The sequence below is a fragment of the Herpailurus yagouaroundi genome, unplaced genomic scaffold, assembly GCF_014898765.1.
Source record: "Herpailurus yagouaroundi ecotype Mexico unplaced genomic scaffold, PumYag 188, whole genome shotgun sequence".
Lineage (NCBI taxonomy): Eukaryota > Metazoa > Chordata > Mammalia > Carnivora > Felidae > Herpailurus > Herpailurus yagouaroundi.
The window spans coordinates 40,353,461-40,380,245 of NW_024412419.1; the positions used below are offsets into that span (position 1 = coordinate 40,353,461).

The 26,785-nt window shown below is 50.1% G+C and overlaps 1 protein-coding gene across 1 annotated transcript in view; it reads left to right on the top strand.

The window, feature by feature from the left end:
* Nucleotides 1-26,785, top strand: part of POLR1A (RNA polymerase I subunit A) — a 75,514-nt gene that overhangs the window by 43,832 nt on the left and 4,897 nt on the right. The window contains exons 15-29 of the mRNA XM_040496846.1: nt 3,210-3,359; nt 4,666-4,849; nt 7,178-7,260; nt 7,377-7,535; nt 9,179-9,277; nt 10,138-10,290; nt 11,605-11,687; nt 13,659-13,824; nt 14,733-14,954; nt 15,824-16,038; nt 17,985-18,152; nt 19,083-19,218; nt 19,700-19,857; nt 24,695-24,821; nt 26,387-26,497. Of these exons, the coding sequence (XP_040352780.1) occupies nt 3,210-3,359; nt 4,666-4,849; nt 7,178-7,260; nt 7,377-7,535; nt 9,179-9,277; nt 10,138-10,290; nt 11,605-11,687; nt 13,659-13,824; nt 14,733-14,954; nt 15,824-16,038; nt 17,985-18,152; nt 19,083-19,218; nt 19,700-19,857; nt 24,695-24,821; nt 26,387-26,497 (2,214 nt within the window). The remainder of the gene's footprint in view (nt 1-3,209; nt 3,360-4,665; nt 4,850-7,177; nt 7,261-7,376; nt 7,536-9,178; nt 9,278-10,137; nt 10,291-11,604; nt 11,688-13,658; nt 13,825-14,732; nt 14,955-15,823; nt 16,039-17,984; nt 18,153-19,082; nt 19,219-19,699; nt 19,858-24,694; nt 24,822-26,386; nt 26,498-26,785) is intronic.

Genomic DNA, 26,785 nt, shown 5'->3' on the forward strand with positions numbered 1-26,785 from the left:
CCACTATTATGTCCTAATAATTGTAGTTTTGTTGTATTAAAATCTGGAAGTGTGAGTCTTTTAGCTTTGTTGTTTTTCAAGATTGTTTTGACTATTCAGGGTCTGTTGCGTTTCCTTATGAATTTTAGGATTAACTTGTTCGTTTATGCAAAACTGGCACTTGGAATTTCAGTAAGGATTGCCTTAAACCTGTAGATCAATTTGGGGACTCTTGCCATGTTAACAGTCTTCTGATCCATGATGCCTTTCCATTTATTTAGATTTCCTTTAATTTCTTTCAACATTGTGTTATAGTTTTCAGCATATGACTTTTATTACATTTCTTTGGTTAAATTTATTCCTGAGTATTTTATTTTTTGGTGCCTTTATAAATAGAATTGCTTTATTAAATTCATTTTCAAATTGTTATTGTTAGTGTTACTGTGTTATTGTTATTGTTACTGTCAGCAGTTGTCAGTTTTTCTATGTTGGTCTGTCCTTCAGCTTTGTTTGAAGTCATTTACTAGCTCTGATAATTTTTTTGTGGGTTTAGCGTTTTCCATATATATCACATCATCTGCAAACAGAGGTGGTTTGGCTTCTTCCTCTCCAATCTGGATGCCTTTTATTTCTTTTCTTGCCCAGTTACCCTGGCCAGTACCAGACAGGTCCAATGCTCTAGTACATTGTTGAATAGAAGTGGTGAGAGCAGGCATCTTTTCTTATTCTCGATCTTAAGCAGGAAGTGTCTAGTCTTGGATTATTGAGTATATTAGCTGTGGGTTTTTCATAATGCCTCCCCTTTTACTATTTTTTTAAGTCTATTTATTTTGAGAGAGAATACAAGCAGAGGGGGGAGGAACAGAGAGAGAGGGAGAGAGAGAGAGAGAGAGTCCCAAACAGGACCTGCACTGTCAGCTCAGAGTCCAGTGCGGGCCTCAAACTCACAAATCGTGAGATCATGACGTGAGCCGAAATCAAGAGTCAGATGCTTAACTGACAGCCACCCAGGTGCCCCAAATGCCTCCCTTTTGTTAGGTCAGTGCCATTCCCTTCTATTCCTATTCTGTTAAGTGGTTTTATCATGAAAGGGTGTTGGAGTTTGTCAAATGCTTTGCTTGTTCTGCCCTCGTGACTTTATAGATGAGATGGTAGGTCCTGTTTCCCTGTCCTCGGTTGGTTGGATGTGTGTGCTTCTATTACCTTGCGCAGAGACTTGCTTTCCCGACTGTGCCCAGCCTGGCAGTCCCTGCTCTACATACGGTGATTTGATTGAAGTGCAGCTAGTGCAACTAGTGGTTGGCATGACAAGGAAGCCTCACGCTCCTGCCTTAACTTCCTCACCCTCTCCTGGCAGTGCCAGCCTTGTGGAGAGTGTGTCATGACCCTGCTGGTCGTCTTCTGCTGAGATCACGTTGTCTGCTTCTTTAAAGACACACTTGCCAGTTGTCCTCCCACTTCTGATGCACATGCATTAAAAGTCAACCACTGTGGCCCCATTGTACACATATAAAGACACTACTTTGTGGGGCCTGGTACAGGCGTAGAGAGAGCTGTTGATGCCAGCTGATGGCTTCCAGCCCCTCCTTAGCCGTCATGCCTGTTGCACTGGCCTGTTTGCTCCTGGCCTGCTGCATCTTTGGGAATGCGTGCTTTTGGCCCCTCTGGAGTCATGGTTATCCCCCAGGTACTGCTGCCCTCCCTCGGGTTCTCAGTAGAGCAGCTGCTTGAGAAATTGCCTCTCATAGCCTGCAGTTAGCAGCCACTTGTTGAGCGGATGGCCGCTGTGATGCACCCAACTGGGGCAAAGGAAAGGTGCCCTAGCCTCTCAGTAGCCTTAATTAATTCCAGGCAAATGAATTTATTTCTGGTGTTAGCCAGTAAAAGCTTATTGGACGGGAGCCAGCAGGTTGCTAGTCACATAACCAGTGGGTCTGGTGATGTGCCTCACTCAACTTTAATGACCGCTTCTAAAGTACTCGTCCTTCTTGTCAGCACCACTTACGGGGCTTATTCTCTAAGGCATTTATGTAGCCTCAGTTGTCTAGACCAGGAATGTATTTGGAACGAGTGAGCCTGTTAAAAGTAAAATCAGAGCATGTCACTCCTGTGGTCAAAACCTCCCAAGTAGGTTTCCTTCACACTCACACTAAAAGCCTTCTGCCTGAAATGCATGGTCTGATGTCTGCATGGCTCCTTTCCTCACTACCTTGTAAGTGAGGCCTTCCCTTCCAGTCTTATTTAAAATCCTAAATATTCCCTCCCTCCTCCCACCACTCTGCCCGGGGTCCTTCCCTGTTTTATTTTCCTCCAGGGATAATCCCCTTTGGGAATGAAGGTTCCACTAAAGACAAACTGATTTATACATGACTTTTACCAGCACCTGGCCCATTGTAAGCACTCAATATATAATTGCTGTGTGAATGGGTGGATTTTATCCATTCTGCAAATGACCAGTGCTCAACCTAAGAGCATAGTCATTTTGCCCCACAGTACATGACCAGTCAATGGTGACCAGACACTGGAGCACTCATCCCTGAAGCTTCTCAGTCAGATGCCTCAGCCTCCTGTGTGAATCTCTTCAGAAGGAGAGCTCTCCATTCTTTCTCTGTATCTTTTCCTTCCTTGGCACCCGCCGGAAAGTCAAAGCTGTTCTGTGGGAGGATGTTATTGACTATATGTAATGACTGCACGTAATAATCGTCTATTTTGATGTGGCCTGAAGATGAGAGAAGGATGCCTTTGAAGAGCGTTCTTTGACCTCTGCCTCAGTCCTGGGCCTGTCCTCTGGGAGACGGCAGCTGCACCTCCACTGCTGTTGTGTGTTTATTTTTTTACCTTTTTTTTTTTTAAAACCATATACTCAAATCTTTCTCTGCTATGACCCCCACAGAAATTTGTTTCTTCTCCTTGCTTTGGTCTATTCAGGGACTTAATCCTCAGGTCTAGAAGATTGTTCACTTAAAGAATCATTTTAGGAAATAATCCCATTGACGTTCTTAATGGTGTATGTTTGTTCCTGTTCCTAAGCCCCCTCCTAAGCCATGTGAGTGAAAAAGAACTGAGATCAATTTGTCCTACAGAAGTGGAAGTGTGTTTTTCTTGCTCCGCCTACAGATCATCAGAACGGAGTTGTCTGGCTTTTCAAGGTGCATAGGGACAGGAGGTCCTAAAAGGGAGCTCCTCACCTTTTCTCCCTACAATCAGCATTATCTTCTTTTTCTCTCCAGGTTGTGTCAACGCTGCTCATAAACATAATCCCAGAGGACCACATCCCACTGAGCTTATCGGGAAAGGCGAAGATCAGCGGCAAAGCCTGGGTGCAGGAGTCTCCTCGGCCTGTTCCCGGCTTTAACCCTGACTCAATGTGCGAGTCCCAGGTCTGGCTGCCTAGCTGTGTGGGTTGGAGACATCTAGTCCCAGTTTTAGGCAAATTGACTTAAAATGGAGACAGAGAAAGGGAGACACGCCCATAGAAGTGGGCGTCATGGTTCATAAGAGAGGGCCTTGTGTCTGAGTCGGTGTCAGTTTTTAGTTTTAGAAAGAAAGGGTCAGAGTTCATCACTAGCATTTGACCCTCAATATAAACCTCACAACCCACTTGAGGAGCAGAAGGCCTCCAGACTCAACTCTGCAAAACTTGGAATTGCAGAGCCTGAGCTTTCCCTTGAGGCTCCTGAGTGGCTCGAGATCACAGACTGACCGGCTGTGAGGTTGCACACTTGCCAGTTCTGTGGCTCGGGAGCCAGGCCTTGGAGAGGAGGCCCAGGGCAGTGGAACCTGGGCACAGTGCTCCTGCAACAAGCAATAGTGGCCCCACACTAAAGAGTTCCAAGCCTTAAGTCCCCGGCTCACAAGTGCTTTGTCACAGGGTCTAGCAGACATTCCATTTCAAAGTGAAGCTGCCACTTTGCTTTCCTTTTATAGATCGTATGCTTAATGCATACTCCATTATGTACCTAGCAGTCCTTCCTTTAATTAGCTTCTAATGCTTTATCCCAACTTTATAGAAGTGCAGAAGTCTTAAAAGATGTTAGAAAGGTTATGTTGTTCTTACTTCTAGGGTCCAAGGGAGGGAGTACCTAGGCCAAGGTCATGGTTATGAAGTTTACGCTCTGGATGCTCTCATTTGTAGTCACAAGGGTACTTGACCTCAAGTCAGTATGGGCAGGGTTGTGGTGTAAGAGGACATGTAAACACTGAAATGTCTGCACATGCGTGTGTGTATATAGTATAGTCTCTGGAAAAAAGTAATTTAAAAATATTGGTCTATATGTCCTCATCTCCTTTATTTGGAAAAAATACATTAGGGACACCTGGGTGGCTCAGTCAGTTAAACATCTGACTTTGGCTCAGGTCATGATCTCACAGTTTGTGGGTTTGAGCCCCACATCAGGCTATGTGCTGACAGCTCAGAGCCTGGAGCCTGCTTCAGATTCTGTGTCTCCCCTCTCTCTCTGCCTCCTCCCCACTCACAGTCGGTCTCTCTCTCTCAAAAGTAAAAACTAAATTAAAAGAAAAAATATATTAGTTCCGTTTGTACCCTACATCTTTCCATCAAGGACTTGAGGCAGGTTACAGTGGAGGTACATACACAATAAGGTTAATAAAACACAGAGAAGGGAGGGGGTGGCTTACACAGGAAGTGTCACCTCCACTCCAGCATTGGTGTTGTCCCCTGCACAGGTGATCATCAGAGAAGGGGAGCTGCTCTGTGGGGTGCTGGACAAGGCACACTATGGGAGCTCCGCCTATGGCCTGGTCCACTGCTGCTACGAGATCTATGGTGGGGAGACCAGCGGCAAGGTTCTCACCTGCCTGGCCCGCCTCTTCACTGCCTACCTGCAGCTCTACAGAGGTTTCACCTTGGGTGAGTGCTGGGCGTTTGGCCCCGTGGCTCCCTCTCCTACCCAGCACGCCCATTGGGATGTCTCCCTGACTCTATTAGCAGCCTCCAAGGGAATGGCCAGTCTCCTTCTACAACTATGTCTTCACTTGACTGCCAGCAGCATGACACAGACATGCTCCTTCTTGGTGCTTTCTACCACTCCCTGGTGGCCAGCATTTCTTCACCCTCCTTGGTCCTTATTTCCATTCTGTCCTTTTCTCCACCCAGCCTTCATGGTTGTCTATCCCTGACACTGATTTTTCACACTCGAACCCACCTCCATTCTTTCCTGTAAGCGTCCTTCCAGAATTCCTTGGGCACTCCACGTTCCAGAGACCACCTTCTTCCCTACTGTCAGAACTGCCCACACTTCCCAACACAGCTGAGGCATCGGTGCTGTTGGAAACACCATGTTGGGGCAGACTTGCTGGGGTGATCCTAAGATAGGAAGAAGAACTCCCTTGTCTCCTCCCTGGAAATGAGCACACACCGTTTGAGGAAGTTGGCTCTGATAAAGACAGCAAGCGTGCTGTTACTGTCTATGCCTTGGGCTTACTCAGGGTGGTGCATCTCCCAAGGACACAGAGTGGAGTCTGAGCCCTTCTGCTTTGTTCCTGTGAGGAACACGTGACATGCTGTGTGTTGAGCCTGAGCCACAGTGAGTGTTAGCATTGTCTAGTTGGTGATTAAAGTAAGACTCTGTGCTTTGCAGACTTGCTTGTGTGCAGACATGGTGGGAATCCCATTGTGGGGTCCATGGGCCACCTCAGCTGGAGCCTGTTCACTTGCCTGCAGTGGGGCTCGCGTGGTTATATGATACATGTTCATTGTGGCAGAGTAGAAATAAATACAGACATGATAATGACCGAAAGTCACCCAGCATTCAAGCCATAAGCGATAACCACACATTTTATGTGTGTCTTTCTAGACTTTCCGATATAAACACATTCAGAGAAAAATGGGATCCTACACTACACAGTTTTTGTAACCTTTTACTCCCCATTTTGGAATGTATTTATATACGTTCTTTTGGACAGGTCCTACATCTTCAGGTCTGTGGCTACAGATTATTCTAGTTGTATAGATGTACCATAGTTTATTTAACCAGTCCTGTAATTAGACATTTAGGCTCTTTTCCTGTTTTTCACTTTATTGCTGGGAATCCCGTCTTTAAAAATGAAAAGTAGCGGAAGATGCCACACCCAGCTCACGATGAGGACCACACCTAACAAGCTGTGCCCACAGCACCGCGTAGCACATGGCACAAAGAGAATTCAGCCCCCAGATACAAAAGCCTCTCAGAGACCACGAGACAGAAAGGGAACAGGGCCAAGCTGGGCCCAGCTCTGAGGGAAGGGCGAGCTAGAGACATTGCCTTCCGCTCCCGCCTTCGTAGCCAGAGGTCAGTGAAGGGACAGCAAAGTGGCCCGGAGCTGACCCCATGAAAGACCCACTTTTGTGGTTACGGCTTCCTCACAGAGGGACTTTCTTTCCTCCCTTATTTGTACGTGTTCTTCTGAGCCCCTCAAGCTTCCAGAATGTTGCATTGGAAATTCCAGCTGTTTTAGCTCAGCTTCTGAACAGTGTAGCCATTGTTTGTCTTCCCATTCAGACCTTGGCTGAGGGACTTTTGAGCCCAGTAGCGCTCGACAGATAACAGGCAGCAAGTGGTTGAAAGATGAAGTAGGGGGAGGTCCCGCCCAAGGTGAGGAATTCCTCAGCCCTTTGGGGCCAGAATGACAGGTTTACTGAAGCGACCCAGGCTCCCGTCCCCAGGAGCAGCCTGCAGTGATGGGCCCTGTCACCCAGGCACAGGTGTGTGCCTGCACACACACACACAACCATGCAGGGTGGGCCCTGTGATGTGTGCCTGCTGGGAATCAAAACCAGGATGTTCTTTCCCTTCCTGTCTTCTTCCTCACTTTTCATCCAAAACCTCATCTTCACCCCAGCCCATCCATTCATTCAACATGTATGTATTGAGTGGAGTGCAGTCTAGCTGGTGGCTAAGAGCACAGGTTTGTGACTTGGCCCTGGGTTTACTTTTCTGCCTATGGAACATTGGGCAGGTAGCTCAGGTTTGAGCCTTAGTTTGACTATTTGTAAAATGGGGCTTCGAATGCTTAGCTTCTGGGAAGCACTTAGGAGATGGTGGCAATCTCTTCTTAATAACAATGTTAATATCGTCATCGTTATTCTGGTGCTTCCTGTGTTTGTGGAACCATGTGCCGTGCCCTGACCTCCCCAAGCTTACAGCCTGGTGAGAAGTTAGGCCCGGTCCCCCGAGAGTTTGTCTGTCTCACTTCACAGGCGTGGAAGACATTCTGGTTAAGCCGAAGGCGGATGTTAAGAGACACAGAGTCATTGAAGAGTCCACCCACTGCGGGCCACGGGTGAGGAGGGCCTGGGAGGCTACAGCCTACTGCAGAGGGTCGTGTCTCCCATGGAACAAAAGCCACACCTTCCTCCCTTGGCTGCTGCCTGTGACGTGTTCCTTTTCTCATCCTAGGCCGTCAGGGCTGCATTAAACCTGCCAGAAGCTGCGTCATGTGACGAGGTCCGAGGGAAATGGCAGGATGCCCATCTGGGCAAAGACCAGAGGGATTTTAACATGATTGATCTGAAGTTCAAGGAGGAAGTGAACCATTACAACAATGAGATTAACAAGGTTAGTCCAGCAGCGTGTGCACTTATCACCACCATTTTGAATGCTGGTTTTTAAAAAAATTACATTTTGCTTCTCACTTAGGGCCCTGTGGAGCACTTTGGCTCTTTAACAGCTGACTGGGTGAGATGTGAGGTGGGATGTATAGAATTCATCATTTTGAAGAGCCAAGGGCTTTGTGCTCTTACTCGGTTAACGCTGAGAGGGCATGCTTTGCACTTCTTTTTCGTTTTAAATGTTTGTGTTTTGGGGTGACTGCATCCATGGGGACTGAAGAATTCCTCTGGGGCCACTGTGGTGGAGGAGCAGAATGAAGGACCAAAAATACTATTGCCACTTAACACGGCAACTGGGGGTGAAAGCCTGGGTTCAAACCCTGTCTGCCATGTACTTGGTGTGTGACTTAAAGGCAAGTGATGTAAGCAATCTGTATCTTGGTTTACTAGCCTGGAAGGAGGGATATGAGGAACACTTACCTCACAGCGTTGCTGAGAGGATTAAGGAGCTAATCTACACTATGCTCTTGACATGGTGGGAGCACTCTGGAAATTCTCCAGAGCCCCTGTCTGCTTTTCCACCAAGCCAGTTCTTCTACATCGGAGAAAGGAGAGGGAAGTCCCTTCACAGGCCAAGACCACAGCCGGGGCTCTCCACCATCTTGCCTCAGAGCTGGGGCTTCCAGTCCTGCAGCTTGAAGGAGCCAGCCTGGCCCTCACCGTGCCTTCTGGACCACAAGGCCCAGCCTGAGGGGGAGAGGGAGAAGCAAGGCCATTGCTCAACAACAGTCGGTGTTTGCCTGGTGCCCTCTGAACTGGCTTCCAGGATCCCTTAGCCTGCCAGGAATGCAGACCTCTCGGTACAAGTGCTGTCCCTGAGAAGTTTTCTTCGGAGGAGCCTTCCCAGCACCGCTCCGAGAATCTGGAGGCCCAGCTTCCAGGCTTGACTAAGAATGCTGGGGTGTGGTCTCAGAAGCACCTCAGAATCGCTTCTTGTCCCACCAGCAACTCTCTTCCCACTGCACACCCCCCACACCCCCGCCCCATCTCTCCTACGTGGGTCTGGGTCTCTGCAATCCTAGTAGAAGCTTAAATAGACTCTGAGCCCCTCCCAGCGCCTCTTCAGGCTCCACCTAGAGGGTTTTGCTCATGTCTGCTGGCCCTGGAGCCAAGGCCAGACTCCCACGTGGTACTAGGGCAGCATGTTGGTAAATGTGAGTGTGTCACGGGCATTGGTCCTCACTGCCAAGTGTGCAGGAACTGAGGCTGTGCTCTGCTGGGCAGATCCACAAGGGTATCACCTCAAATTTTCTTCTTAGCCAGCTCCTTTTTAGACTCACCAACTGGATATGCTGGCCCCTCTAGTTCTCCCTTTTTATTCCCATTTGCCAGTGGCAAGAGCCTTGAGCTTCTTGGCAGAGGGTGTCAGGAGGGTGCAGCACGTGGGGGCCCTCATCATTAGACTTGTATCTAGGAGTTCTAGCAAAAAGGATGGTTGCCAAATGAGACTTCTTACCTTGAGTGGGATTTGGCCCTTATCTCTAGATAAATAGTCTGAATTTATTGCTTCCACATCCCAGGTTTACCTTGTGATTTGGGATTTCAGATGGGAGTGAAGTCACTGACTTGATGTCTTTATTTAATCTGCAGGCATGCATGCCATTTGGCCTGCACAGACAGTTCCCAGAGAACAACTTGCAGATGATGGTGCAATCTGGAGCCAAAGGTTCAACTGTAAACACCATGCAGGTGTGAGCAAAGGCGGACTGGCTGGTTTGCCAGAGGGATGGGGCAATTTTCAGATTTCTTTCTGATTTTAAAAGGGTCCATGTGCCATATAAAATGTGGCAAGTACTAAAAAATATAAAAGCATATAGAAATTAGTACCGTTAGCACATCAGTGTTAGAAACAAACACAGATATAAATGTGTGCGTGTGTGTAATCAGTCTTATCTGAGGTCCTGTCATGGTCTGCTTTCTTCATTTTTTAGTATATTGTAAGCACTGTCCTAGAGGTTTCTTTACCCTTAATTTGAGGCCCGTTACCTCCTCGGGGTCCTGCAGTACTTTTGTAGCATGTTTGCAAATGTTAACATTTCTTTTCAAAGTCTTAATGACAGTGTAGAGCAGTGTAGGAATGGGTTTAAAAGGCTGAAAGCCTCAGCAAGTCCCTTGACTAGAGTGAAATCCAGACACATTGCCCTCCTCCCCACCCCCCACCAAGAATATTAATAGGTGGTTTTATTTTCTTTTGTCCTTAGAGTCTAAGGATTACAATAAGTTACTTTTTCTCGTGGGCCTCAGTTTCTCCATTAAGGCCCTTAGGTCCCTTCTGGGTATAACACCAAATGGTTCTGAGACATGTCTTCTTTTGCAAACACCGCCCATTTACAACTGACCCCAAATACTAAAATCTTGATCAGTCAGCAATAGGAATGCGCAGTTCTCTTCTTGAAACATGAGTGCCTTTGGTTAGTTGGAAAATCTAGTTTGGCCTTCAAAATCCAGTTTTCACGCAGCTTTTTTCTGAGAGCAAGCCCTCCCTCCCTCTGCTAGGAAGCAGCATTAACACATGTGTGGATCTCTCCTTTGGGTTTCCTTTCCTCCAGATCTCATGCCTGCTGGGCCAGATTGAATTGGAAGGTCGGAGACCCCCCCTGATGGCATCTGGCAAGTCACTGCCCTGCTTTGAGCCTTATGAATTCACCCCCAGGGCTGGCGGCTTCGTCACTGGCAGATTCCTAACTGGTATCAAGCCTCCTGTATGTATTTTGGTTTTTCCTCTTGCCTCTTCTCATTGCTAGGCTCAGTGGTAGGAGGCTTGTGACCTCTACCAACAACTTGGAGCAAGGACAATCGACTAATAAATGCCAAGCCATTTGTTGCTTTCTCACTAGACCCTGTGGCCCACAGGGACAGTAAGGATGCCACCCTGTCATGTTCAGCATTATAACACCAGAGCTTTCACAGCACCTGGAACATCATGAGTGCTAAGTGTTTGCTGAAAAATGAAAAGATGGGTAAGACCGATCCTAGGTCCGCCTTTTCCTGCCATATGCCCTCTCTATGCTGTCTTCCCTACTTTGAAGGCAGCTAGAGAGGGGATGCCCGTCACCAGGGTGCCCTCTGTTGCCAAAAGGAACATCACAGAGATTTATTTCACACTCCACCCCCACCAAGAGTACCTCCCATGGCTCCTCCACGGTGGGAAAATTGACTAGCTGTGGCAAATGTCTAGTTCTTGGTCAGCAATAGACTTCTCCCCTAAGAAAAGGTTTTCTCCTCACACTTGTCAGAAATGGCTTTTTGAATGTTAGTACCTTTTGTTTCTTGGTTAGTGCATCTCTGCAAGATCAGACAACTAAATCCAGGTCGTGAAGAGGACCGGCCTTTCGTTTCAAGGCCACCAACTGCTCCAAGGGCTCATCAGTCCCACATGGGTTCTCCAGTGACCACCAATGGCCTCTGACAAAGGATGGAGGAGAGATGATACAGACCAGAACTTTTTAAACTCTGGTTGTGACCCCTTAGTGAATCATGAAATCACTGTAATAGATAGTGACTGTCATTTCTTTATAATAAAACAGAACAGGGTAGTGAAGAAAACATCCAAGTAAGGGATAGGACAGTTTCCTAAAGTTTTCCTTTGAGTTTTCTATCTGTATGTCCATGTTTGCTGATTACTATCATAAGTGTATTTCTTGTGGTGAGTTAGTTAAAACGTTTGGAAAAGACTGTGTACCCCTGATAACACTGTTGGAAGCAGAATTCAGGGATGTGGACTGAATGGAAGAGTGATAAAGCCCAAGTGCCATTTCCATTTGGAAAGTGGGGTGTGCGGTGTGGGATAAAATACTGAGGGTGGAATGCATGGGTGCAGGTGGAGCTCCTGGCAAGGTAGCGCAAAAGGTAAGCCACAGGGGAGGGCAGAAGCCACTGGGGCCATCGGACCTGTCCGGGCCGAGAGCCACAGGAGATCTGACTAGGCTGCCGGTGGTGTTGTTGGCCTGCACCACCCTTCAGGAAGCATCCTTCCTCACGGCCACCTCTGGGGCCCGGCCCCGCATCTCCCACAGGAGTTCTTCTTTCACTGCATGGCAGGGCGAGAGGGTCTGGTGGACACCGCCGTGAAAACCAGCCGCTCCGGCTATCTCCAAAGGTAAAAAGCACCTGCTCTGCCCCTATCAGACGGGGTCTGTGTCCCAGGACTAGTCACCTCAACGTTGTCATCTTTCACATTGTCGGTGATGGTTCACTTATAGTCCCTTTGGGTGAAAAAACTTTTTAAAAATGGCCATGGGTGGCCTGGGACAGAAAATGCAGATAAGCTTCCCCTTCTAAAAGATTGGTAGAGAGTGAGCTCAGAGGTTTATACGGAGGGCCCCTGTGTTCTGCGGACGCACGCTATTCCCCCCCACCCCCTCAGGCCTGGCTCTAAGTCCTGTTCTCTGGGAACCTGGGTGACTACCCCACAGGGAGGCAGAACTCCTTTTATCCTGCCCTCAGAGGTTTTCCTGTCTCTGCTCCAGCCTTGTCCTCTCTCCTGCTGCTATGTTCCAGATTCCCCAAAGCTGCAGTCCTTACTATGGTCCCCTCCCCCTTGACTGCCAAGGCTGCAGCCATGGGGTTGGGCCAGGAAAGGGAAGGGTGGGTTTGGGGTGGACAACCCTGGGTGGTGGGGCAGCAAGGAAGCCATCTGCCGAGCTGGCGGCACCATGTGGAGAGCTGGCATTCAGCACCGCTGGGCGAGTTCCCCTCTCGGGCATGGATCACACGGCCGTTTCCTTCCGTGAGCAGGGGTTACGCCCCACTTCCCAGTTCTTAAATCGTTCAACAATACGTGTATAACATAGAAAAAGCTAGAAAACAAATGATCAAATAAGTCTGGGGTGAGGGGATCCTTGTGTGGGGTGGGAGTCCCTGAGGCCAATTAGATAACGCTGGGGGGAAGATGTGGAGGGTCTTTGTTCAAACAGAGGAGCAGCCACCATCGGAGTAAAGTACATAAGCCTCCGCGAGCTCCATCTGCCAGTGGAGGGTTGTGGTGGGGAGGTCCTGTGCAGGGCTTCAGACAGGATGGATCGGAGGAGGCCAGCCCGGCTATGGTGGAGTTCTAGCCGGACGTCGGAAGGCTGCGCCCCAAGAGTGGCCATGGAAAGGAAGAAGCCGTTGTGAAGACGTAGAGCAGCTGGCTGAAACGCAGGAGGAAGAAGCAGAGAGGCAGCAGATAAACCTAGTTGAGTTTTCAGGCCTGAGTGGCAGCTCAGAGACACAGTTGACAGAGAAGAGAAAGAAAGTATGTGTGGCGTGAGGAGTCAGCAGGAGGTTATTCAAGCAGCCATGTCCCGTGGACCTTTAAAGACAAGGCCTGATGGTTAGAAGAGGCCTGGACGCACAGCCTTGTGGGGCCGTTGCTGGTGCTGAGAGCAGGGCCCTGCGGGCAAGCAGAGCAGAGCAGAGGGCTCCAGGCAGCACCTGCAGCATTTGCAGCAGAGGGGAAGTGGTGCTCAGCACCAACCTCACCAGGCCCTGGGCTGGATGCCAAGAAGACAGTGGTGACTGACACTGAATTCTGTCCTTGGAGCTTAAGGGAACAGTGGCTCCTAGAAAACCTCCTGTTAAGGTGGCAGGAAGAGACAGGGGCTGAGTGGCCAGAGGTAAGCTAAGGAGCCAGTACCAGGTGGTAGGAAGAGAGGTTGAGGGAGACAGCTGACTACTGGGAGCACTGAGGAAAAAAGGCACCAGGTTAGGGTTAGCACATCAGCATTTAGTTCCTAATGTGTCCTTAGTTTCCCTGGAAAATATCTGGACTAACCACACTGGAGAGGCATTGGGTGGGTAGCAAGCCCTCCTGCCTTACCTGACTTATGGACCTACTGATGCTGGTCCTTGGGGAGCTCTTCAGTGCAGGGGAGTGAAAGGCAGGCAGCAGTCCCGGCTGCTGGGGCTGGATATGGGAGCCAGGGCTAAGCAATGGCAGCTAGCCTCTCGCGCACGCGGCTGCAACTTCCTCCTCCCAGAAAACTATCAGGAAGCTCCCTGGTCAGGAGCTGCTGTAGCACAGAGCCTGGGGCATCGGAGCCTTGCCCAGCTGCCCTTTCCACCGTCCACTGCCCTGGTCTCCTTGCAGGTGCATCATCAAGCACTTGGAGGGGCTGGTCGTCCAGTATGATCTGACAGTCCGCGACAGTGACGGCAGCGTGGTACAGTTCCTGTATGGGGAGGACGGCCTGGACATCCCCAAGACACAGTTCCTGCAGCCCAAGCAGTTCCCCTTCCTCGCCAGCAACTATGAGGTAGTTGGCCTGACTAGACCTGGCGCCTGGAGGTGGTGGGGCCCGGAGCTGCATGGTGGGCCTTGCACCCTGAGCTTTGCCATGCAGTGAGGTGGCTGTTGAAAAGCAGAGTGGGAAAAGGTTTACAAAGCACCGGTCGATGCCTTAAAACATTTGACATTTTCATAGCCCCTCGGGGGACTTTCATCACATGAGATAGCAGAAAGACACGTGTACCTCTGGAACAACAGCTACCATCTGGGGGCATTTGCCACGTGCTGGGCCCTAAGCTAAAGTGCACTGTGGGCAGCGTGTGCTTTTATCCTCACCACAACGTGGGGAAGTAGGTATTCTTGTCCATTTTACAGCCGAGACCAGGAGTATCGGAGCTGAAGTGACTAGCTGCTGTGTGGCAGGGCCAGTGTCTGGACCTAGGTGTGTCTGACACACAGGCTGGTGATCTTCATACCATGCCTTGCCACTCCCAAGAATGACCATCACCATTAACTGAGTAGTCACCTATTTTGCAGTCCGATCCTGAAACCACTGGGACCTGCCCGTGGTCATGCAGCAGATGGCAGTGTTGAAGGTTGCACTCCGGTGCCAGCTCCTTTCTCTCCTGGTGCCTGTCCCACAGCTTTGGCTATCACTTTCTCTCCTCCTTTCTCCCTAGAAACTCCCCTGGGTTCTGCAGGGGCTCTGAACATGCTGGGATGCCCCCTGTTATCCCTGTAGCTCCTGAACCACCAGCTCCCAAGTCCAGGATACACAGTGAGGGCCCTGTTTAGCAGCAGGTGCTCAGCACCTATGAGAGGCATTGTGAGGCCTCCACAGTCTTGGGCCTGTGAAGTTGTATGACCTGGCCCTGTGTCATGCCCTTATCTCTTTGGTCTTATGTCTGTGGTTTGTTTGTTTGTCTGTTTGTTTAGGTGATAATGAAATCGAAGCATCTCCATGAAGTTTTATCCAGAGCAGATCCCCAAAAAGCTCTCCGCCACTTCAGAGCCATCAAAAAATGGCAAAGCAGGCATCCCAACACCATGTTGAGAAATGGTGCCTTCTTGAATTATTCACAGAAGATTCAGGCAGCTGTGAAAGCCTTGAACCTTGAGGGTGGGAACCAGAATGGCCGCAGCCCTGGGACTCACCAGGTGACTTGGTGGGGGGTGACTGTGTCCCCGGTGCCTGGAGCATATAGGCCTCAGGGATTGAAGAAATGGGTTGTTTTCTTAATAGAAGGTATAATCGTGTAATATGGCGTTCTTCACTGTTAGGAAACAAATGGCCCTCAAATAGGAACTGAAGGAGGGTACTCTTCACAAGGGTGTGGGCCGGATTTGGGGAAACCGATTGGGGCTGGTAACTTGGGTGCTCACCACCCCAGGTGGGCAGGAACAGGGAGAGTAGCCACCAGGAGTGGAGAGGGTAGCTGTGGGCAGTAGGAAGGCATGGCCTACTCAGAGGCCCCTTAGAGAGGGTGGGGGATAAATGCCCAGCATTGCTCTCCTCCCACATTCCCCTCTGCTGCTGGAGCCTCCCATTAGGCAAACACAGCTGGGAGCCAGGAGGCAGGGGAACACTTTTAAGCAGTTGCTGTGGGGTAGCTTTGGGGCATCAAGTGTGTGAAAGCCTGAAAGAGGGACAGCCGTGTCCTGGTTTGCCCTAGGATGGTCCTGGCTTTGCCTTTCAACCTAACATTATTAATGATAGTTCCCCATTCTACTCTAAAAAAATTCCGGTTTGGACAGTAACTTTCCTGGTCACCCTGCCTGTATTCCAGTGAGCTGGGATGAAGACCTTGGAGAGTCATGGTCGGGCTCGTGCATGCCAGGATGGATTCTGTTTTATCCCTGTCCTAAATGTTGGGGTGGATTTCTCATTGTCGTCTGGTTCTGTCTCCTTCCCCTACTCTCATTTGGAGCCAGTGCCTTTGATCCTCCTTATCCCACTGGATGTCCCAGGAAAGACAGGCCCATTCCTGGTTTCCCCCCACGTGGCTGAGGCCTTTCCTTCCTTTCAGATATTGAGAATGTGGGGTGAGTTAGATGAGCAGAGTCGAAGGAAATACCAGAAGAAGGCGGCTCCTTGTCCAGACCCCAGTCTGTCCGTCTGGCGCCCAGACATCTACTTTGCATCAGTGTCGGAAACATTTGAAAAAAAGGTGGATGACTATAGTCTCGAGTGGGCATCTCAAGCAGAGAAGAGTTATGAGAAATCAGAGCTTTCTCTTGACAGGTAATGGCATTGATTTGTCACAGGGCACGTGCAGAGGGAGAGTCTACGTCTCGGGCCCCTTCCTTACCTACTCTGGAAGGGAGGGCAGCCTCCTGAGTTCGAGCCTCCAGGAGGAGGGAGGGAAGTAAAATAGAAAGGACACCTTGCAGGCCCAGAGGGCTCCAAGACAGGCAAGGGCAAATAGGCAGGAATGGACACCCCTGCCTGGCCCAGGACAGAGAAAAATGCTCTCCTGGGTGGAAGCTTGCAGAAATGACTCTCTCTTGAGTTTGGTGTGGTGGCCATGGCTAATTGAGAGTCAGGGAATCTGCTCGCCATTCAGCAGCTTCTAACTCTGACCCAAGGCAAATCATTCTCTGCCCTGTGACCCTATGGCTCAGCCTTTCATGAGGGGTTGGATCTGATTTACTCTAATACTCCTTTGAGCCTTGGATTCTGAAGTCTTAAGAAAGAAGGAGCATGTGCAGTCCTCAGCTTAGACTCGTTCACCATTAAATAAATAAATAGACAAACAAACCAACCCTGTGGTCTAGGCAGGTGGGAAGCTAGGCAGGTACCAGCACTGAGCCACATCAGGTTACAACACCAGAAGCACCCCCAGGGAGGCCTGCTGCAAGGTTGGTATTGGAGCGGTTGTCAGGGGATCCTTTGCACTCAGCTCGCCGAGCCTGGCCGGCAAAGCTGGAAGACCTCCAAGGTGTAGGCCCTGGCCCGGCTGCTCGGGGAGACTAGCCGAGTCCAGGAGTGGGCCTGCAGGCGGAAGTTGGGAATCGGTAAAGGCAAATGAGCAAAGGCAAATGCATGAGTGGAGGAACCAGAGGGGAGGAGCAGGGCTCTCTCTCTGCCCTTTAATGTGACTTCTCTAGTCAGGCCTCAGAGAGGCCCGGTCAGAATAAATTATGCTGGGTTACCACAGCTGCCGGCAGGGCTTTCCCTGAAAGAGTGAGACCCTGATGCCCTTGTCCCCTTCACCCTTCTCCCTGCAGCTCAGGACACTGGCTGTGTACCTTCAGAAGGACAGGCAGTGCCGTATTGGGAGTGGGGAGAGATGAACCCTGGAGGGGGAGGGGGGCATCATTTGGGTTTGTAGGACCAAGATGGGGAGGTGATTCCACCTCAGTGGCATTCACAGGGGACCTGTTAGCAGGCAGCAAGCTCTGGGTGAATCTCTAAAGTTCTGGAGGTATTTGAAGGTTCTTTTCTGTCAGGAAGACTGATAGGTACTCAGACCTCACTGGTTTGAAGTAACTGGGAGAGACGACATGGCGGGTTAGAGGGAAGTCTCACTTTTAAAAGGAACTTGCTTTGAAATGTAGCGTTACTACTTTTTCTACATTCACCTGTACGTCCAGTTAGTCTTCCTGTGTCAAGCCCCTTCCTGGTTCCATGTGCTGGGGAAATACAATGTTCCTGTGACTGTTCTAAAAGGAAGAATGGTTAATACATCACAAAACTGTATAGCGTGCGCACTTCCCATGTGGCCTGGAGTCATTTGCACCGAATAAGATAGCAATCCCCCCCCTTCTTCCCCCACCCCATACACCCATAATAGTTCAGTGAACGCCTTCCTAGTTCATACAGGGGGAGGTGGGGAGAAAAGAATGGAAGGAAAATGTGAAGAGCGAGCTCAGAAATACTGCTTTGGCGACTCACGGTAACTGGTGCAGAGTGGGAACTTGGTGTTCTCGGAGCAAACACGAACGGTCCGAGCATGGATGTCTAGCACTTCAGCCACCCAGCTGAGATCTGTACTGCATAATTTAGGACATCCCAGGGTCACTAGCAGGATTTGAAGGATTAGGAGGATCATTTGCCTAGGGAAAACAAGCCCAGAAAGAGGGAGAGCTAATACTCCATGCACCCTGGCTTTGGGTGGTGTTGACAGCTCCTAACAGACAGGTGGTGTCTGTGCTCCTAGCCGTGCCCCCCTCTCTACCCCATTCCAGGCTGAGGACCCTGCTGCAGCTCAAGTGGCAGCGCTCACTATGTGATCCGGGTGAGGCCGTGGGCCTACTGGCTGCCCAGAGCATTGGGGAGCCCTCCACACAGATGACCCTGAACACTTTCCACTTTGCTGGCAGAGGCGAGATGAATGTCACTCTGGGCATTCCGAGGTACGGGGCTACATGGGTGCATAGCATGGGATCTTTCCTAAGCCCACTCCTGGGGAGGAAGTCATTCAGTGGGGGGTGGGGCGGGGGGGGGGGGCGTCTTATCCAAAATGGCGATTAGAGTTGGACTTCCTGGGGCCCAACTGGTTTCTATGGTTGGATCAGTGCCCAAGCCTCTTGGAATCTCTCTTTGTCCCTCTGCCAACTCCTGTATCCATGACCTGGGACCCTTGTGAAGCTACACTTCTGGGGTCGGGACTCAGGAGCAGAGGTTATTAACAAGCCACATGCACTTGGCTGCCTAACTCTGGGGGCACCAATCACCTAGAACGTAACCCACAGTGGCCCTTCCGGTACATGTACACATCTGTAGGGTAATGGCCACTGGACAAGAGGAAAGAGTGGGAGACTCACTTGCATTGAATGCCTGACCTTGCCACTTTTTAGCAGAGAGACTGGGGTTCCTCAACTTCCCTAACCTCAGGATCCTTGACCTGTGGAAGGGCGGAGGCCAGGGCCCACCATGCAGTTGGACCATGTGGGCTGACAACTCAGGGGCAAGGCCAGGAGCATCATGGTGCCTGCATCCAGTAGGAGCACTATAGGTGATAACTTTATCATCCTTGCATCTCTCATTTGTTCCATAAGCTCTTAGTAAGCACCCACTGTATGTAAGGCACAGGTGATAGGAAACAAGAATAATACTAGCCTGTCCTTGAGGAGTCCATGCTCCTATGGAGAAAATTGATAGGAGGGTCACTTGCTGTCACTCACTGGGCCAGAGCTGGGACTTTCTGATCCAGCGTACTTCCTTGCAATATCCCAAGGCTTCTCAGATCCCAGAAGAGCCGTAATATTTTGATAAGAAAGGCCTCGCAAAAATAGGGAATCTGGGTACCTCTCACGATTACATGTGCCCATGCTCTGTGACAGGTTGAGGGAGATTCTCATGGTGGCCAGTGCCAACATCAAGACGCCCATGATGAGCGTGCCCGTGTTCAACACCAAGAAAGCACTGAAGAGAGTAAAAAGCCTGAAGAAGCAGCTCACCAGAGTGTGCTTAGGGGAGGTAATGGTCTCTTGGACCTGGCTAGGAGTGGGTGGAGGCATTTTCCTGCATCTTCCATCTCTGAAGAACAGATTTGCTGACCATCGAGACCCTGGGTTCAGACTCCCATGAATGAGGGAGAAGCTTTCTCTGCCAGGTGCTGAGCAGGGAGGGATGAACCAGTAAGCTTTAGAAGTAATCCATCAGTTTATAGCTTTTTCGCATGCCTTAAAAATAAAAATGCTTTCTGCGGTAACTTACTAGCCCCTCTGGAGTCCGCTCCCTGCAGCCTTGGGCCATCCTCTGGAGATGACCCACCAGCCGTGGGCACCTGTCCCCCGAGGATTCACACTGGCAGAACTCAGTGGGGTTCCTTTGGGGTTTGGGCCTGTGGTCCCTCCCCCTCTCCCCCTAAACCCTTGGATTTCCCAAAACCATGACTGTCATGCACAGTCCCCTGGGACTCAGGCAAGTTAGGTTCTCTCTGTCTCTCTGGTTCAAGGTGTTGGAGAAAATTGATGTCCAGGAATCCTTCTGTATCGGAGAAAAACGGGACAAATTTCAGGTGTATCAGTTGCGGTTTCAGTTCCTGCCACGTGCACATTACCAGCAGGAGAAGTGCCTGAGACCTGAGGACATCCTGCACTTCATGGAAACGAGGTTAGCACTCAGGCCACATTTGTTGTTTGACTTTGTCATTGCCCTTGAGTGCTCCAGGCTGTAGGACTCCTGGAGATTGGCTGCATTTCTCTAAATGGATCCTTCAAGGGCAGTGTTCGGGAAAACAGCAGGCCCTGTAGCCTAATTTGGAAACCTCACTGCTAATCTGGCCTGTGGGTGTGATTGCATTAACCATGCACCACTCCGTGAGAACTTGCCTTCTCTCTGGTTGATGAGTCTTGTCGTCTTGGGTTTGGAGGCTTTAAGACGTGGAAGTATAGGTACCGGAAGGAGGAGGGAGCCCCATCACAGGGTACCACTGTAAGGTCAGACTAGCACATGGTGTTGGTTTTTGACATGATGTTCCAGGCAGCATAATGTTGTTCCTAATACATTTCTAGTCTGTGTAATAATGAGCAGTATACTGATAGCATGCTGCTTTTAAACCCCAATTCTAAGCTGGGGTTACCTGCAACTTCTTACAGAGAAATTCTGGTTCCCTTCTGGTAGGGAGAATGAACATTCTTTTTTTCTCAAGTGCAAGTTAGTGCTGGACACTTGAAAAGCACAGGCTACCACGCTGAGTACCCAGGAGTAGGATGGTAGACACATTGGGGCTGGAGTAGGCCAGGAAGAGCCAGCGAAGCACTTTTGACTCACCAGCGGACCCTAGATCATGCCGTGCAAACTCAAATGGTTGCAGGGCCCAGCAGGAAACAGGCCAGTGAAGAAGGCCGGGAGGTCTCTGGCAGGCTGGAGAGTACAGAACCTGCCTCAGGACAGGCATGTGGGCCACAGTGGCCTGATCTCCTAATTAAAAAAAACAAAAAGCCTCTTTCCCTGCTTTTTTTCTGTCTTTGGCTGTTTAGTTGCTTGTTGATGCTTTTATAAATAAGCCTCTTAGTTTTTAAATATCAGCAACTAATTCATACATTTTCAAAAGCTTGGTGACGCCCAAATAGATCCCATCTGTCAGCAGGATTTGGTCACAGACCACCAACCACTGCCTCTAATCTAGACCAGTTCTCAGATCTCCCTGGAGCCTCCCCAAAATGGAGAATCGATGGGGCAGAGTGGAAGCAGAGTTCACTGCTTTCAGTCATCCCACCAGCCTTTACTGAGCAACGCCCACACTGGATGTAGTGTGGCCAGGAGAGAGCGGCTGTTCTGCCACTGGCCCTCTTCTCTCTGACCTGAAGATGTGAGCTGGCCTCAGGCCAGCCCTCTAAACATGTGGTGTTCAGGACAGTGGGTATCGTGATAGATGGGCTTGGATGTGAAGTCATCCCCTTGGAAAGGGGCCACCACTGGGCAAATCCTGACCCAATCTACATGAGCCCGGATGAAACTGTTGCAATTTACATGAGCCCGGGTGAAGTTGTCGCAATTTACATGAGCCCAAGTGAAGTTGTCGCTGTCTGGGCCTTGGGGAATACGTGCATCACCATCCACATGGGTGGAGAAGGTTCCTTTTACCAGGCAGACCTAGTGCTCTCAAGACTCTGGGCCATGTCACGAGAGACGTGTCTCCAGCCTGCCGGCTCATTAATTAACAGGGAGGAACAGAACTCCCAAGTGCGCCGCATGTTTGTGCTGGCCAGGCAGCCCTTTTCTGAGAAATGGGAATTAGGATCACATGGCCTCTTGAGACTTGTCAAGAGCAGGCGAAGCTGGATAGTGTGCCCTGTTTCTATTCACCTAGGGCTTTGCCTGCTGAGCAGGTAGGTCAGCATGAGGCATGTACCAGGCTGTGCTTAGAGTTCTTTCTACTTCTGTTATCTTGGAGAATTGAAAAATTCATCGCCTTTAAACAATTTTTTTCTTGATGAGGGCCAGCCCTGGCTTCTTACCAGCAGCCAAGTACTTTTTCAGCTCCTAGTTTGTATTTTGCTTGTGCACTTGAAAAGCTGTGATAAACAAAGCCATGTGCAGTAGCTCTTGGTGGAGCTACTCTGACTCGAGCACATCGGGCCAAAAATAAGAGAAGGAGCAATGTGTGAACTGGGGTGTGCTTTGGACAGTGCTTGACAGGCTTGGGCAGCGTAGCAAGCACAATGAGACCTCTTACGGACCATGAGGCAACGGGAGTGTGTGCTCTCAAAGAGTGACACCCCCGCCCCTGCAGGAAACCTTTCTCCTTCCTTTCTCCCTTCCCTCCCCCACCTCCTCCACCTCTGTTTCTCTCTCTTCTCCCCTACCCTCCCTCCAATCCCATCTCTTCTCCCAACTATTAGCTCATGAGACTATTTGATAATAGATTGGAGAAGAGAAAGAGACACAGAGGCATTTGTCTAGATGGCAGTGTGTATGCATTGAAGGTTCTGTAAATATTTTTACTGACACCTGTCACTTTGGATGTTTGTATAAGCTATCTGGGCGGTCGGCCGGGGGCGGTGAAGTCACAAGAGCACCAAGCCTGGAGTCGGGTGGAAGTTCTGGCCTCCTGTCCCCAGCCATGAAACGACCAAGCTAGAGTGTGCAATTACAGCTTCTGGGAGTCAGACTTTGCAAGCAGCAGGTGGCGGAGCAGTTGCCAGGCACTCCTGGAAACAGCCAAGGGTCATATTCTCTGTTTGCAATTATTTATGTGGGATGGGCGGTGTCTCTGCAGCCTACCCATCCTATTCCCTTTTGGTTGCCACATTCTGACAAATAGCAAAACTTTCACAGGACAGTCATTGTGCGCCTTCAGTTCCCTAGCTCGTGGCAAAATCACAGAGGGGCAAACTTGTTTGTGCCCACAGGAGAACTCTGGCGTACTGGTAACATGTCTACCACTTGTCAGGGTGCATTCAGCTTTCTCAATTTCTCACCTGTTCTCCCGCAGTCTTGTTCACTGGAAGAGGCAGTTTAGGCAGAAAGGATGCCCAGCAAGGGGGGATTAAGGAAGGTCTCCGTGGGGACTTTCATCTGCACTTAGACCCAGCCTTGAGGGGTGGATGCAACTCCAGCAGGTAGCAAAGGGGTTGGAGAAATTGCTGGCAGAGCGAGCCCAGAGGATGCACCGGGGGGGGGGGGGGGGGGCAGATAGGTAGTTGGGGTTGGGGCCAATTATGGAGGACTGGAGGGAGGAGCCTCGGAGGGGCGACATGGCTGCAAAGCCACTGGTCTAGAGAGTCTGAGGAGTCAGAGCAGCAGCCCCGAAGCAGCGGGAGGCGACGAGCAGTGGTCATAGCGCTTTCCACACCCCCATCCCATCTCGTTTCCTCTCCTCTCTGCAGTGGGCTCAGGTCGCAGCGGACATGTCCCACCATGCAGACGAGATCAAGGCCTTCCTCCTGGGTCTCTGGCTGGATCCAGATTTGAACCAGAGCCTGGCATTCCAGAAACTTCTCTTTTGCCCCCTCTTCTCAGATTGTATCTTCTCAAGTCAAGCCTGGCCTTCCCTCATCAGGCCCTGGTCCCCATCCCCAGCACCTGGCAACCAGGTTCTTCCCTGGATTGGTGGGTGAGGAGCCTTTTTTCTGCCAAGGGCAGAAACCTCAGCAAAACCATAAACTTTAAAAAGTTAAAAAAAAAAAAACGAGGAGGGAGAACAATAGTCTTTTGCTCTTAATAAGAAAATTAGTAAAGGGGCACCTGGGTGACTCAGTCGGTTAAGCGTCCAACTTCAGCTCAGGTCATGATCTCACGGTTTGTGAGTTCGAGCCCCACATCAGGCTGTGTGCTGACAGCTCGGAACCTGGAGCCTGCTTCGGGTTGTGTCTCCCTCTCTCTGTTCCTCCCCTGCTCTCTCTCTCTCGCTCTCTCTCTCTCTCTCTCTCTCTCAAAAATAAAGATTAAAAAAAAAAAGAAGAAGAATAGTAAATATTTGCCTGCTTCTTAAGACCCCACTCCTGTATTTTCACCCTTGCTTTGCTCCCAGGGCACATGATACGCACATTATAGGTGCTGAGACAGTACAGGATGCTGGCTGGCTGGCTGAGGGACCTGATCCTTAATATAATTAAAAGCAGTCCATTTTGGCATGCTGTTCTGGCCTGAAGAGGAAGAAAGGCAAGAAGGAGATAATGTGAAAAAAGAAGAGCAGGGTTGGGGGAGGGAGGGGTGCAGGGAGGCAGGGCAAGGCCTTAAGGGAGCTTAAAAATAGAAAACTCAGGAGGAAGAGGCAAAGGGCCAAGAAAGGCCCCCAGGCTCTGCTTCAAGTTGGTTCTTTTAAATTGGTCTGGTTCCAACTTGTCGACATGATTTATTGCCACAAAGTAAGTTATCAGTGCCTTTAAAACTCTGATGAACTCTTGCACATCTTAGCTCTTCCATCAAATTGTTGGGGCTCATACCCCAAGGAGACAGGAGCTGTCAGGCCTGTGCTGCACCACTTTCTGGAGATGCTGCAGGGGCAGGCAGGGGATGGTCCTAGTCCTGGCTGGACTCCCCTCCTGCTGGAGAGTCTGCTGTCCCTTTCAGACTCTGGCCACAGCAGCGCTAACAACTTTGACTTACGGAACACCCGCTCTGCCAGGCCTCATGACAGTTATTGGACAGGGGGTTGTTTCTAATCCTTAAAACAAGACTGCACGATGCATACTCATACCCACATTTTACAGATAAGGGAGTTAAGGCTCCAGAGACTGTCATGCTTAAAGTCACGCACCTGAGGAGTGGCAGGACATGTGTGCAGACCAGGCCTGGTGGGCTGTGGAGCAGTGCTCTGTCTGTGCCCTTTAGAAACCGCAAGAGGGGGATAGGAGATGCTGTATCTCTGTCTCATGTGTAAATCCCCGATGCCCCCTTAGATGGCTGTGAGATCCTTGGGCAGAACATCCTACACCCGCAAGGAGGGGAGAGTAGAGATGCTCGTATTGAATGGGGCTGTGTGGCTTTCTTCTCATTTTAGATTCTTTAAAATTCTGATGGAATCCATCAGAAAGAAGAACAATAAAGCCTCAGCTTTCAGAAGCGTAAACACTCGGAGAGCTACCCAGCGGGATCTAGACAACACTGGGGACTCAGAGAGGAACCGGGTGAGTGAGTCCCCCAGGGGCCCCTCTAGGACCAGCACAGGGAGGGTCCCAGGCTGAGAAGCCCATAGGGTGGCTGTTGGCTTAGTCTTCTCCCCTGAAAAAGCTCTGGGGTTGTTTTCAGCACTCTTCAAGCCCCTTCCTGGATTTGGCCCATATCTCCCTGTACCTCTCCATTTACCTGCTGTGCCGATAGGGTCACGGGGGTGCTGCCAGACAGCAGGTCTGGCTGGCACTGGGTGAAGGCACATGGTCATCTATCTGTCTCCTCTCAAGGACCACTCTGTGAGTGGTTTTTATCCTGAGGACAGGCTGAAAGTATTGGTACCTGCTGGGCTTTGGAATTCTTTTTCTGGTTTCATGTTGCTCTGCCTTTGACTTCCCTGGGCCAGATGAACCGAGGCCCACAGAGCACTGGCAGGAATTAGAAGAGGCGTTTTGAAGCAGGAAAGTTGGGCTGCTGTAATAAAAAAAGGAAGGAGTCAGGGAAAAGCTACTAGGGGCAAAATAGTCCAGGAATGGTGACAACCTCATCTGCAAGGAGACCCAGGGGTAGTGTGGGGACAGGTCCCCTACTGTCATCTGAGCCAACAGCAGCTTGTAGGGCTATATAGCAATAGCTGTGTCAATGCAGCCAACCTGTGGGGGCGCTGGCGGCAGAGGGTCGCCGTGAAGACTTAGTACGGCCTTAAGGTAGACTAGAGAGAATGCTAGGTCTCTGGTCCGGGAAGTCTACCAGTTGGCTAACTCAAGCACAGATGGGTATAGGTGGTCTTTGAAAGGTTACTCCGTTTATCCTTAAGTCACCCAGAAGAAGACTATAAGAAACTAGGAGCCAAAGTCAGTAGAGAAAGGTGTAAATGTTTGGTTTTTAAAATGCTTAATAGCCCACCAAGATAATCCTTTCTCTTCATCTCCATCTAGAACAAAAATATTTGGAACAATATTTTATACCATTTTCTTTTAATGACTTGGAAAGCCTGGTCCCTTTTCTGAAATTTTTTCTTTCTTTTTTTTTTTTTTTTAATTTTTTTTTTTAATGTTTTTATTTATTTTTGAGAAAGAGAGAGAGAGAGAGAGAGAGAGAGCATACAGGGAAAGGGCAGAGAAGGAGACACAGAATCTGAAGCAGCTCCAAGCTCTGAGCTGTCAGCACAGAGCCCGACGTGGGGCCTGAACTCACAAACCACGAGATCATGACCTGAGCTGAAGTCGGAAGCTCAACTGACTGAGCCATCCAGGCGCCCTCCTTTTCTGAAATTTTTTTAAATGCAAGGTTTTGCAGGTGGTACATGTGACAATGAAGCTTGAAGAGAAGGAGACAGGGAGTGCAGGGCTGTCCCAGAGCAGGGACTGGATGGACAGGGTGGCCAGGTGGAAGGGTAGGTAGGTAGATGGGTGGTTGGGAGGGTGCCAGGTGGAGGTATAATGAATGGATGCATAGATAGGCAGGTGGGTGGCTGGGTGGGTGAGTGAGCTGAAAAGGAGGATGGGTGGGTAGATAGATGGATTCACCAAGCACTCGGTTTTGGAGCCAGTCTTTTTTCCTCCTTGTCCCCAAACCACAGGGAGAACAGGAGGGTGATGAAGAAGAGGAGGGGCACATTGTGGATGCTGAAGCCGAGGAGGGAGACGCTGATGCCTCTGATACCAAGCGCAAGAAGAAACAAGAGGAGGAGGTGAGAGGACTGGCCAAGGTGAAGGGGCTATGGTCACATCCGTCCTGTGTCACACCTGCAGGATTATTGCTCACCACATATGGCCACACCTTTGCTATCCTGCTGGAACCCATTAGGAACCCTGGGACAAGTCTGGCCTGCCCAGCACACTTGTCGATGAAGAAGATGAAGTTCACAGGGCAGGATTGGGCAGAGGCCATCCCAGGACTGTCCTTCGGTTTTGGATGGAATCAGATTCAGGGACCCAGAGGCTTTTGCAAGGAGCTGAAGTCAGGCTGCCTCTTGTTT